Source organism: Ranitomeya imitator, chromosome 7 (genome assembly GCF_032444005.1).
Source record: "Ranitomeya imitator isolate aRanImi1 chromosome 7, aRanImi1.pri, whole genome shotgun sequence".
Taxonomy (NCBI): Eukaryota; Metazoa; Chordata; class Amphibia; order Anura; family Dendrobatidae; genus Ranitomeya; species Ranitomeya imitator.
In genome coordinates, this window is record NC_091288.1 from 62,375,320 (window position 1) to 62,389,557 (window position 14,238).

At 42.2% G+C, this 14,238-nt stretch overlaps 2 protein-coding genes across 2 annotated transcripts in view; one reads left to right on the top strand and one right to left on the bottom strand.

The window, feature by feature from the left end:
• PRLH (prolactin releasing hormone) lies at positions 1–7,961 on the top strand. The gene is made up of 4 exons (XM_069733348.1): positions 1–36; positions 1,713–1,868; positions 3,735–3,776; positions 5,115–7,961. Exons 2-4 carry the CDS (start codon positions 1,721–1,723, stop codon positions 5,279–5,281), a joined length of 357 nt encoding a protein of 118 aa, XP_069589449.1. The 5' UTR covers positions 1–36; positions 1,713–1,720; the 3' UTR covers positions 5,282–7,961.
• RAB17 (RAB17, member RAS oncogene family) overlaps positions 7,903–14,238 on the bottom strand; it is a 23,019-nt gene continuing 16,683 nt past the window's right edge. Inside the window, exon 6 of the mRNA XM_069733347.1 lies at positions 7,903–8,272. Coding sequence (XP_069589448.1) covers positions 8,151–8,272 — 122 coding nt within the window. The 3' untranslated portion in view covers positions 7,903–8,150. The remainder of the gene's footprint in view (positions 8,273–14,238) is intronic.

Genomic DNA, 14,238 nt, shown 5'->3' on the forward strand with positions numbered 1-14,238 from the left:
AGAGAACAGCTGGGGAGTCTTCTGCCACGAAAAACTGTGAGTATGATGGATAACCACTTGTCTCATTGGTGGGCATTCTGTAATTTTTACCTCTATAAACATTTACAAATACTCTGAGTTATTCACTCAGCTAAAATAGCGTCTTTGGTAATAACTTAATATAATTTATATTTAAACTTGAATCAATTTTTCTTATTATCATTTAAAATTCAGTGAATTTAACCACTGAGTCAGTTCTTTAAAATGTGTGATGAGCAGGAAGTTACCAATCAGACTGGTTACGTGATGAGCAAGAGACCAAAGAGAGGATTCTGATAGATGATACCCAATACACTTGGCACTGAAACTGCTAAACTTTGTATGGTAGAGTTACTTGAAATTTCATCCCTATGCTGAGACTTACCGGATGTATATGTTGTTATGCACATGCATATTTACATAGAGCGCTGTGAGTGGGTTCTCACATCTGGATTATTTAATATGTAAATCATCTCATTAATTTTTATCTGCTAGAAAATAAAAATTCAGACGCATGCAGCTCCATACCAAATAGAAATGTAGCAGCTGAGAAAAATGTTTTTTTCCAGTGGGAAAGTCACAAACTGATCATGATATCAAGACATTATATTATTTATTCTTTTTGTTCATTTTAATTACTTACTATTGCAAACATATTTCACAGAGCCTTACATACTGTACATTACCAATATCTACACAAACAGTTATAGTTGCTTCAACGTAACGTATCCGCTCCAAATAAGTTTCTCCATACCTTAAACATATACTTATGTGAATTATGTACATCACAATAACACGATCAGTATGAAAGGTTTCCAAAACAACGCAAAGGGCTCATTCAGACATCGGTAACTTTTCCACCAAGGCAAAAAAAAGAAGCAATGTCCTGAGTTTCATCAGTGTCTTGGTTTAGAATGTAAACAAAAGTTTGGTCAAAGTCAGATTTTACCATCAGAACTTGGTCAGAGCTTAATCACTTTTTCTTGGGTGAAAATAAATTGTTGGAGGTATCTCTAGCTTCTACCAAACAATCCATGGTATCCGAGCACTGGTTGATATTTTCATGGACTTATACACTTGAATTGGCGAGTTTGATCCGACACTCTGTTCAATAATGGACTAGTCTCCATGCTGATGATAAAAATCGTGAACTACCCCATAGCCAAGAGTTCCCCAATGCCAGTACTCAAGAGCCACCAACAGATCATGTTTTCACGATTTCCTTAGTATTGCACAGATAATTTAATCACCTGGGTGATACTAAGGAAATTCTGAAAACATGATCTGTTGGTGGCTCTTGAGAACTGGTGTTGGGGACCACTGACGTAGACTATCATAGGTATGAGTCCTATCCATGGAAAACCTGACGTCTGCATGAGCCGTGACTGAGAGTGTTATCAGGTCTTCATGGAATTTCCTGTATGTTTCTCCACCTTTATCAATCTTTTAATGATAATATATATATATATATATATATATATATATATATTATGACTTAATTTGACCCACTGAAAAATTTGTAAAATATACATATCACTAGTGTATATCTCCAGTCTCTAGAATATGTCTGTACTATATCTCCAATGTTGGGTGACATTCAGATCTGCTACTGGATGCATTTATTTGACTTCATTCGTGTACCAAAACCTAGTAGAAGAGTCTGTATGTGATGTATAATTGTATTCCCCTTGTAGACTGCCTTATGCCCTGCTGCTCTTCACCAGCAGTCAGTGGCTTCAAGAAACATAGAATGAAACTGGTGTGTGCCTCTATTTCCTGCTTGTTGCTGCTGTGCTTGGCCATCCCCGAGACTCACAGCCGAGTGCTGCAGCCGTCCCTCGACATTCGAAGTGAGTATGCACAGTAGGATAAGGCGGGTATATTTAATATGGTCTGTCCTAATATTATGAGGTTGTTATACTATTTTACAAAATCTTAAGGGATGTCGTGCAAAAATGAGTCTCACATCACTCTCTGCTATCACTCTAGTGCAAAAATGAGTCACACCCCACTCTCCTCTCTGATGAGATCACTCTAGTGCAAAAATAGTCACATCACTCTCCTCTCTGCTGAGATCACTGTAGTGCAAAATGAGACACACATCATACCCTCCTCTATGCTGAGATCACGCTGGTGCAAAAATGAGTCACACATCACACTCTCCTCTCTGCTGAGATCACACTAGTGCAAAAATGAGTTACACATCACTCCTCTCTGCTGAGATCACTCTTGTGCAAAAAAGAGTCACACATCATTCTCTTCTCTCTGCTGACTTCACTCTCTCCTCTTTGCTGACATCACTCTAGTGCAAAAATGAGCCACACATCATTCTCTCCTCTCTGCTGACATCACTCTCTGCTGACATCACTCTAGTGCAAAAATGAGTCACACATCACTCTGTCCTCTCTGCTGAGATCACACTAGTGCAAAAATGAGTTACACATCACTCCTCTCTGCTGAGATCACTCTTGTGCAAAAAAGAGTCACACATCATTCTCTCCTCTCTGCTGACTTCACTCTCTCCTCTTTGCTGACATCACTCTAGTGCAAAAATGAGCCACACATCATTCTCTCCTCTCTGCTGACATCACTCTCTGCTGACATCACTCTAGTGCAAAAATGAGTCACACATCACTCTGTCCTCTCTGCTGACATCACTCTCTGCTGACATCACTCTAGTGCAAAAATGAGCCACACATCATTCTCTCCTCTCTGCTGACATCACTCTCTGCTGACATCACTCTAGTGCAAAAATGAGTCACACATCACTCTGTCCTCTCTGCTGACATCACTCTAGTGCAAAAATGAGTCACACATGACTCTCTCCTCTCTGCTGACATCAATCATAAAACACAGGGACAGTGTGCGCAATCCAGAGGTTTATCATCAGACAGTGAGTGCTGATTGCCAGTACGCCAGTGCTGTCAATCATCATGGAAGGAAAACTCAGCATGTTAAGTGGGCAGTATGGTACATTGGGACATAGGAATACTAAGCACCCTCATTTACATATTCCAAAAATAATTATTTTTGTTGCAACAAAGGAACAGATTTGAAAACTAAAACATTTTTTTGCTTCTTTCCATCCCCAACAAGACTGTGTTGTGAGTCTGAAATGTAAATTTGGGCTAACAATATAAGGCACTATATTTTAGGCAGAGCATAAGGAGCAAAAATGTCAGTAATGCAGGAGAGCAAGATTTTGACTGCTTCTGTTATCTTAATAAGTTTATGCCCAAGTCTTATGCCCAGTTCGTTGTCAGACTTGGGTGGCAAGAGCCCACCGGTTACATTGACAAAGGGGGCCCCCATGCAAATATTACATTACCCTCTATTCACAAATCTCCCTTTGCTGCTATATATATTAACAAACTAGGTACATTGTAAAATGAATGATGAGATGCCGTTTTTGTCTGTACATCGTGAATCAAATGTCTTGAGCCAACTACTGCTCATGTTGGGGGGTAAGTGGCTTACACTTGCACTGGGGCCCACCAGATTCATCCGTTCCCAGGTAGGCAGCCTGTCGTCAAATGCCCAAGTTTATAATGTATGAAATTAACACTGTTGAAAGATTCCTGTTAGGATGATGAATTTTCCATGTTGTTCTTATTCACTCCTGGCCATGCTACTTATTAGGAAAGTGACAACACATGATACTCAGAAATAATGGTGTAATCAGAGTGGAGTTCTAACAAGATTTCTAACTTCCATAGGTCTATTCCCTAAAATGGCCACAGCCGCACACAAGAGAAGTGGTATGTCTGTGCATATATATGTGTTTGTCACACCTGTTAATGTATATATGAAAAATGTCCTTTTTCCCATGTTCACAGGAAATACTGATTTTCTATATATGTTGCAGGTATTACAGAAAATACCTGCAACAATACCTAGATGTGGATCATGTGTATATTATGAATTGACAAAAGATCCAAACTAAATGAAAATTAAATGTAAAAATATAAATTTAATTAACTATAAAAAAAAGTTTGGAGTCACAATAATTCAGCTAAACTAGACAATTGTGTTTCCCGGTAAGCTTTCCCACAAAGTGAATGTAGCAACAACTAAATTAGTCAGAAAAAAATGAAAAAAATTATCTGGTTAAAAGGGTGCCAGGGAGATTCGCCAACAAGCCATTTTGCCTTAGCCAAGGTATTGCGATACCGGGATAAGGCAATGGTCTTTTGCTCCGACTAAAGGAAAGGCTGCGTTCATAGTTCTAGAGATATTTAGTAAGAAGAAGAATGGCCGAAGACCTATACGTTACCAATTGTGCAGTAGGATAGATATTCATTACGCCCAGCTTTTTGCCTTCCATGTGCTTATTGCTGCCATGTCTGAACAATTGAGAGAAGACTTGTCTGGTGAATGTATGACATTTTCTGGGCGTAGTTTTATATGATATAAGAACTTTGTGCGCCATTGGGGCAGTATTGTCTCTATGTAGGTACAGTTTTGCTCTCTGTGGAGATTAACAGGGGCAAATCATGAGGGATATAAGCAGTATCAGACTGTGTTGTGAAGGGCCCACCAGTAACAAACTCCAGGGCCCCTCTTTTCAGCTAAATGCAAATGTGACATTATCCACAATCACAAATCTATATAACAATGAGTAGATTGATAAATTAATAAGATGCCACCTCTGTCTGTAACATAGTGATTTAAGTATATTGTGCCAAGTACTGCTCATATAAGAGAGAGCTAGCCCACTCTTGCACAGGGGCCCAACGGAAGATTCTCCTATTTTCCTGTGGGCCAGTCCAAGCCTGGATATAATGATAAGGCTGAGAGAAGACAAAACATGGGTATTTCTGAGCATTGTTTAGCTGTATTTTTTTTAAATTATTTCACTATTTGGTACACTAAATGGTAAATGGGACCTGTATGCCTGGTGTGAACAATCTCCATGAATCCTGCTGTTTGCCATTATCTCTGAGGATTCCCTTCTTTTCCATTTCCCATTATTACTCCTATACTGTAACTATTTCTATATGATCAGGAATATCCAGAATCTCACCTGTTATACTGCATTAAACTTACTGAATGCATAGCTTAGAACATAAAAGGTTTGTCCTAATTATTTTCTGCAGATCCTGATATTGACCCATCATGGTACACTGGCCGTGGGATCCGTCCGGTGGGCCGGTATGGCAGGAGAGGCACTACCTGGGAAGACACTCAGAAGTCCATGTACAGATCACTGGGACAGACGTGCGTCCCAATAGAAGACAGCGCTGAGCTGAATGATAGCATGTAAATCCTAATGTGTCGATGACATCAAATCATCTTTCCCCCATGTACTATACATATAGAACAATTGAAAGATTGATTTTATCACCCATTAGAAGTCTCTATTGGAGGCATTTAACTTAAATTGGAAGCATATATCCATACTCTGGGTTTGTTTAGCTTTTCATTACCAACTCATGTATACAATATTTATTAGTTTTTTAATTAATAACTTAGAGGGAACTTGTCATTTTGACAATTGTGTCTGATCTGCACCCAGGCCGGAAGTTATAGAGCAGGAAAAGCTGATCAAATACGGTAGATTTTCACTTTTTGCCGGAAAGGTTTCTGTTAAGCTTTAGTCACACTAAACGACTTACCAACGATTACGACCAACGATACCACCTGGCCGTGATCGTTGGTAAGTCGTTGTGTGGTCGCTGGGGAGCTGTCACACAGACAGCTCTCTCCAACGATCAGGGGAAAGACTTCGGCATCGTTGAAACTGTCTTCAACGATGCCGAAGTCCCCGGGTAACCAGGGTAAACATCGGTTTACTAAGTGCAGGGCCGCGCGTAGTAACCCGATATTTACCCTGGTTACCATTGTAAAAGTAAAAAAAAAAAAAACACTACATACTCACATTCTGATGTCTGTCACGTCCCCTGCCGGTGTCCACAGGGTTAAAACTGCTTTCGGCAAGAGCATTGCTAATGCACGCGCTGCTGCCGAGAGCTTCCCTGCACTGACTGTGTCAGCACCGGCAGTAACAGCTCTGCTTTACGGCCTGCGCTGACACATTAGCAGCGCTCCTGCCGAAAGCAGTTTTAACCCTGTGGACGCCGGGGGACGTGACAGACATCAAAATGTGAGTATGTACTGTTTTTTTTTAACTTTTACAATGGTAACCAGGGTAAATATCGGGTTATTAAGTGCGGCCCTGCACTTAGTAACCCAATATTTACCCTGGTTACAAGTCAATACATCGCTGGATCGGCGTCACACACGCCGATCCAGCGATGACAGCGGGTGATTAGCGACCAAAAAATGGTCCTGATCATTCCCCAACGACCAACGATCTCCCAGCAGGGGCCTGATCGTTGGTCGCTGTCACACATAACGAGATCGTTAGCGGGATCGTTACTACGTCACCAAAAAGCGTGACGTTGCAACGATATCGTTAACGATATCGTTATGTGTGACTCCCCCTTAAGACTTATTCATTGGAATCCCTGGTGTTTGCATACATGAGTCCGGTGGGCGGTCCTAGTAGTGATTGACAGTCTTCCGTTTATGACTGTGTATGCAGCTGAAAGCTGTCAATCACTACTAGGAGCAAGGTTTTCAATGAATAAATTACAAGTTACACTAAATCTGTATCATTAAGGTCAGCGTTTTTTCTATGCCAAGCTGTCCGCAGATAGGATTGCATGTGACAGGTTCCCTTTAATAATGCAAGATCAATAACATAATAGAATAGTACAGAGAATGCAGGATCCTTGGAAGAACTTGGGCCCCAATTCTTCATCCTTGTTTCTCTCCATTTCTGGAGTAATTTCCTCTTGTTTAGTGGCTTTTGTATTTTTGCTTTAATGTCTATACATTTCTCAACATTTTTAAGTCTTTTTTTTTTATTTTTCCTCTACAACTTTGCTTATCCAAATGTTAAATATAGTTTCATGAAATGCGACTTTTACCAAATGTCGCATTCTTTTCCCCCCACATGTCAATCCAGTGTCCTCCCACGGAGTAAGGTTTCTGGAAAAGTTTTCAATTTGGCGTATATTTTTGCGACTTCTTAACCCTGCTGTTCTGTTCGGTCTGGGGAGACCTATTTTGAACTTTGGTATTTTTTGGGGTATTCAAGATGCGGTTCTGAAACTTGTGGTTGATTGACTTAAATGAGGATGGGTCGGTCGGCCACGGGTTTCAGAGCCGCATCTTGAATATTTTAAAGAATATTGAAGTTCAAAGTCGGTCATTTTTGACCAACAGAACAGCAGGGTTAAAGAATTGTGATTTTTGGTGCTAAAAAGTTTCAAAAAATTGGTTAAAAACAAAAATAAAGAACGTTCCTGAGTCATGTGCGCCATCTTGAAGAATGTGGTGCGATAAAAGTCAGCGAATAACAGAAGAGAAAAAGAAAAAGAAGAGCGACTTCAATAAATTGCAAATGATGAATCAGGGCCAAGTTCATCTGAAAAGTTGAACAGTTTCTCAGCAGCAGGAAAGAAGGATGGAAAGATAGAGGGGTCCTGAGGTCATAAACCTGCTTTGTACCCTTAGCTTTTACCGAGCTTATGAATATTTTACAGATCATTCGGATCCGGGCCTTCGCCTCTGCTGATCCTAAAGTCATAGGATCTTAAAGGAACCATGACAGCTAAACATTAAAAAAAAAAAAATTCTGCCATCCCATAGCCTGGTATTAGGGTCCATCAGGTTTCTGTCAGGCTCCTCGTAGATCTGATGACATTGCAGACTATCTTACATTGGTCTTCACAATCACAGGAACCTTGATAGAACATAGAATAGCTGGAGTCTATCACTTGATTTGTCAGTTTGATATAGATGTACCATAGTCTTTTCCATACATTTTCTATTTTTCTCACATTTATGAAAATTGTAAAAATAAATGCACTCTGTTTTCTCCTTTCAAAATGGAATATTTTATAATAAATAATAATAATACATTGATTTAAAAGACAGGTGTTAATGGCACTATGGGTTCTCTGCTGCACATTAGTTGAGATGTTTTATTATTTAATCTCTTATATTCCTTAGAAATTAGACTTTATGTTCTGGCTTCTTTTTATTAATATTATTATATACATGTATTCTTTTATACTTGACTTGGCTACAGATACAATCTGACTCATACGTTGCTGCTTCTGCCTCTATTGGGAGTCACAGCATCTTTGCCTTACGCCGGGGGGATGTGTTTCGACGAGAGTAATGTGGGAGTCCCTTCGGTGCCGCTTGTCCTCTTTTTGTTGCTCCAAAGTCAGTAGTTCACTGGCTGCAGGCAGATAATAGAGGACTTGGATCAGTAAGATTTACGGGACGCATCCGACCATTAAATATGAATGTGCATTAAGTGGTAATATCACAGAAAACAGGGGAGTGTAAAGGATGTGCTTGGCGTGTAATGTATGAAGACATCCTGTGCAGAGACATAGAAAGTGGAGAAGTGAATGATGGAGCTTAAGATTAGAGATATAGCTTCCCCGAGGAATGAACATCTATCTTATCACTGACTCCATTACACACCACAATGTACAACTGAGTATAAAGATAAAATGCAAAGACTTCTAAAAATGATATATTCTAATTATTAATATCACACGTGTTAAAGGGAATCTGTCTCCCCAAAGTTCGCCTATAAGCTAAGGCCACCGGCATCAGGGGCTTATCTACAGCATTCTGGAATGCTGTAGATAAGCCCCGGATGTTACCTGAAAGATAAGAAAAACAGGTTATATTATACTCACCCGGGGGCGGTCCACTGGGGTCCGGTCCGATGGGCATCACGGTCCGGTCGGGGGCCTCCTATCTTCATATGATGACGTCCTCTTCTTTTCTTCCTGCCGCGGCTCCTGCGCAGGCGTACTTTGTCTGCCTTGGTGAGGGCAGAGCAAAATACTGCAGTGCGCAAGCGCCGGGAAAGGTCAGAGAGGCCCGGCGCCTGCGCACTGCAGTACTGTGCTCTGCCCTCAACAGGAAGCAAAGAAGAGGACGTCATCGTATGAAGATGGGAGGCGCCGGACCCGGACGGCGGCGCCCACCAGACCGGACCGCACTGGGACCGCCCGCCCAGGTGAGTATAATATAACCTGTTTTTCTTATCTTTCAGGATACATCGGGGGCTTATCTACAGCATTACAGAATGCTGTAGATAAGCCCCTGATGCCGGTGGCCTTAGCTTATAGGCGAATTTTGGGGTGACAAATTCCCTTTAAGCTCTGAAAGTAACAACTGCCTATATACAGTACTGTGCAAAAGTTTTAGGCAGGAGTGGAACAAAAACTGCACAGTAAGATGCTTTAGAAAAAATTAATGTGCTAATGGTTTATTTGGATCAACTAATGAAATGCAAAGTGGACGATCATAGGAGGAATCAAATGAAATCAATATTTGATGTTCCAAACATCTATGAGAACTAACCACAGGTCTTCTGTGGATGTAGGATTGCACAAATTCATCTCTTTATGTAATCCCAAAGAGACTCAATGATGTTGAGTGCAGGGCTCTGTGGGGGCTGTATCATCACTCTCAGGACTCCTTGTTCTTTTTTATGCTGAAGATAGTTCTCAATGACACGGTCTGTATGTTTCGGGTTGTTGTTCTGCTGCAGAATAAATTTGGAGCCAATCAGATGCATCCTTGATGGTATTGTATGATGGATAAGTATCTGCCTGTATTTCTCAGTATTGAGGACACAAAAAAAAGGTGACACTGAGGCAGTAGACAAGTGGTAAGCCTAGAAAACTACATGCAACAAATCAAAAAGGCATCCTGCTTACTTCTCTTTGGAAACTGGAAGATGCCCAGCTGAGTCATCAGCTCAGGACTGGCAGCAACCAGTAGGACCCAGTTACACCCATCTACTATTTGGACCAGAAGTGGTCTTCATGGACAAACTGCCACCCAAAACCATAGAAACAACTGACTCAACTATACACAAAAACATAACTGGTGTGATGGAAATTGGCAGAAAATGCTCAGAACTGATGAGTCAATATGTGAAATGTTTGGCTGTAACAAGGCAGTGTATTTAGTGTATTTGCAGAAAGGATAGAGAGCAGTATAATAATGAGTATTTGTATGGGGCAGTGAAGCTTGGTGGAGGATACTTGCAAGTTTGGGGCAGCATTCAGCAAATGGATTTGGAAATTTGGTCAGGATTAATGGTGTCCTCAAAGCTAAGAAATACAGGCAGATACTTATCCAGTATGCAATAACATGAGGGAGGCATCTGATTAGATCCAAATGTATTCTGCAGCATGACATCGACCCCAGATATACAGGTAATGTCATTAAGAATACTATCCTTAGCATAAAGAAGGAGTCCTGGAAGTCATAATATGGCCCCCAAAGAACCCTGATCTCAACATCATCGAATCTGGCTAGGATTACATGAAGAGACAAAAAATGTGCTCAAGTCTACATCCACAGAAGATCTGTGGTTAGTTCTCCAAAACAATGGAAAAAACCTCCCTGCCGAAATCATTCAAGAACTGTGTGCAAGTGTACCTAGAAGAATTGCTGCAATTTTGAAAGCAACAGAGTGGTCACTCCCCCCAAAAAATCTAAATCATATCAATATTTTGTCATTTGCTTTGTCTTTTGTTAATTGATAAAAATAAGTTAGTAACCAGGGGTATAACAACAGCAAATTCAGAAGGTGCAACCGCGATCAGGCCCGTGCTGGAAGGGGGCCCGGCGATCCCAGTGCTTACTTCAGCTGGATGTGCATCCGAGGTCCGTGTGCCATAATAAACGTCACCAGCCAATCAGAGGCAGGCAACTGACGTTGACGTGCCAGGTATTGGTGTCACATGGCAGTGACGTCATGCGTTGCCATAGCAGGCATGTTGGTATAAGCTGCTGGCCTCTGCACCAGTAGCAGATAGGTCATGGGAGTGGAGGAAGGTGAGTAGAATGTTTTTTTATGCAGAGGCAGAACAGGGGATTACCGTTGAAACGCGTTGTGGCAAACGACATATGTTGTCTGAGTTTCCTTCAGCACTCCTGGGACTGATTTCTGTTTGACACACATATTAAATGGTGCAGGCTTCTTTTAGCAGTGCAGAGGTTAATCTGCTCAGTTGAGAGCTCCTGGAAGCTTTCCTGCATTAAGGCTCTCAGCTGTGCACTGTTAGCCACTCCCATCTCCTATACATTCTGGGCCCTGGCTAGCATTCATTGTCAGAGATAGCTTATGTATCATGGCTGGAGGTTGTTAGAGGTTGTTACTGGGGAAGCCATTTGGTGGATTTATATGAAACTGTTACTAGGTTTTGAGTGTGTGATAATTCCCTTTCTTCTCCTACTTTGGTTTAACCCCATCTTCCACTCTCTGGTGCATTCCTCTGTTACATGTGTGAGTATATTTGTATGAAGGTATTTTCTGTTACCCCTGTTCGTATTACCTTGTTAGTCTGGTTGGTGTATTACAGTACACTACTATTCCCCTCTTCGACTGGGTGGGGGAAGGGTACAGAATGAAGGCGGATTCAAGAGCTAAGGCAAGGTACGTGGCCCCGACGTCTTCACCATCAGAAGTAATCCAGGGAACAGGGCAAGCTAGAGTGCCCCTAGCATTAGGGTTAGAGAAGGAGCCCCTGACGGAATCATGACAAAATACCAGGAAGGAGCCCAGGATGAGGGACATACAGTACAGACCAAAAGTTTGGACACACCTTCTCACTTAAAGATTTTTCTGTATTTTCATGACTATGAAAATTGTACATTCACACTGAAGGCATCAAAACTATGAATTAACCCCTTCACCCCCGGAGCTTTTTCCGCTTTTTCATTTTCGTTTTTTGCTCCCCTCCTTCCCAGAGCCATAACTTTTTTGTTTTTCTGTCAATATGGCCATGTGAGGGCTTATTTTTTGCGGGACGAGATGTACTTTTGAAAGATACCATTGATTTTACCATGCCATGTAACAGAAAACGGGAAAAAAATTCCAAGTGTGATGAAATTGCAAAAAAAGTGCAATCTCACACTTGTTTTTTGTTTGGCTTTTTTGCTAGGTTCACTAAATGATAAAACTAACCTGCCATTATGATTCTCCAGGTCATTACGAGTTCATAGACACCAAACATGTCTAGGTTATTTTTTATCTAAGTGGTGAAAAAAATTCCAAATTTTGCTAAAAAAAAAAAAAAAAAAAATGCGCGATTTTCCGATACCCGTAGCGTCTCCAAATTTCGTGATCTGGGGTCAGGTGAGGGCTTATTTTTTGCGTGCCGAGCTGGCGTTTTTAATGATACCATTTTGGTGTAGATACGTTCTTTTGATCGCCCGTTATTGCATTTTAATGCAATGTCGCGGCGACCAAAAAAACGTTATTTTGGCGTTTTGATTTTTTTTCTCGCTACGTCATTTAGCGGTCAGGTTAATCCTTTGTTTTTATTGATAGATCGGGCGATTCTGAACGCGGCGATACCAAATATGTGTATGTTTGATTTTTTTTAATTGTTTTATTTTGATTGGGGCGAAAGGGGGGTGATTTGAACTTTTATATATTTTTTATTTTTTTTATATTTTTAATCACTTTTTTTTTAAATTTTGGCATGCTTCAATAGCCTCCACAGGAGGCTAGAAGCATGCATAACTCGATCAGCTCTGCTACATAGAGGTGAAGTACAGATCACCTCTATGTAGCAGAAATGCAAGGTTGCTTTGAACGCCGACCACAGGGTGGCGCTCAAAGCAATCGGCCATCAACAACCATAGAGGTCTCAAGGAGACCTCTGGTTGTTATGGCGATGCACTGCTGACCCCCGATCATGTGACGGGGGTCCGCAGTGCGAGCACTTCCGGCCGCGCGGCCGGGAGCGCTAGTTAAATGCCGCTGTCAGCGCTTGACGGCGGCATTTAACTAGTTAATGGGCGCGGGCGGATCGCGATTCCGCTCGCGCTCATTGCGCGCACATGTCAGCTGTACAAAACAGCTGACATGTCGCGGCTTTGAGGTGGGCTCACCGCCGGAGCCCACCTCAAAGAAGGGGATCTGCCAGCTGACGTACTATTCCGTCAGCTGGCAGAAAGGGGTTAACACATGTGGAATTATATACTTAACAAAAAAGTGTGAAACAACTGAAATTATGTCTTATATTCTAGGTTCTTCAAAGTAGCCACCTTTTGCTTTGATGACTGCTTTGCACACTCTTGGTATTCTCTTGATGAGCTTCAAGAGGTAGCCACCGGAAATGGTCTTCCAACAATCTTGAAGGAGTTCCTATATATATATATATATATATATATATATATATATATATATATATATATATATATACCGTATATACTCGAGTATAAGCCGAGATTTTCAGCCCAAATTTTTGGGCTGAAAGTGCCCCTCTCGGCTTATACTCGAGTCACGGTAGCGATGTGGTCGGCGGGTGAGGGGGAGAGGGCGCTGAGGAATACTTACCTAGTCCCAGCGATCCTCGCGCTGTCCCTGCCGTCCCACGGGCTTCTGTGCTGCAGCTTCTTCCCCTCTTCAGCGGTCACGTGGGACCGCTCATTAGAGAAATAGGCGGCTCCACCTCCCATAGGGGCGGAGCCGCCTATTCATTTCTCTAATCAGCGGTGCCGGTGACCGCTGATAGAGAAAGAATCTGCGGCACCGAAGACCAGCTGTGACAGGAGGGGACAGCGCGAGGATCGCCAGGACTAGGTGAGTATGTTATATTCACCGGTCCACGTTCCAGCCGCCGGGCGTCGCTCCATCTTCCCGGCGTCTGCGCTCTGACTGTTCAGGTCAGAGGGCGCGATGACGCATATAGTGTGCGCGGCGCCCTCTGCCTGATCAGTCAGAGCGGAGAGACGTCGGGACTGGACGCTGGGAGCTGCAATCAAGAGAGGTGAGTATGTGTGTGTTTTTTTTTTATTGCAGCAGCAGCGGCCATGGCACAGATTTATGTGGAGCTCTATGGGGAGACATGAACGGTGCAGAGCACAGTATGGGGCAGAGCTATGGGAGACATGAACGCTGCAGAGCACAGTATGTGGCAGAGCTATGGGAGACATGAACGCTGCAGAGCACTATATGGGGCAGAGCTATGGGAGACATGAACGGTGCAGAGCACTATATGGGGCAGAGCTATGGGAGACATGAACGGTGCAGAGCACAGTATGGAGCAGAGCTATGGGAGACATGAACGGTGCAGAGCACAGTATGGGGCAGAGCTATGGGAGACATGAACGCTGCAGAGCACTATATGGGGCAGAGCTATGGGAGACATGAACGCT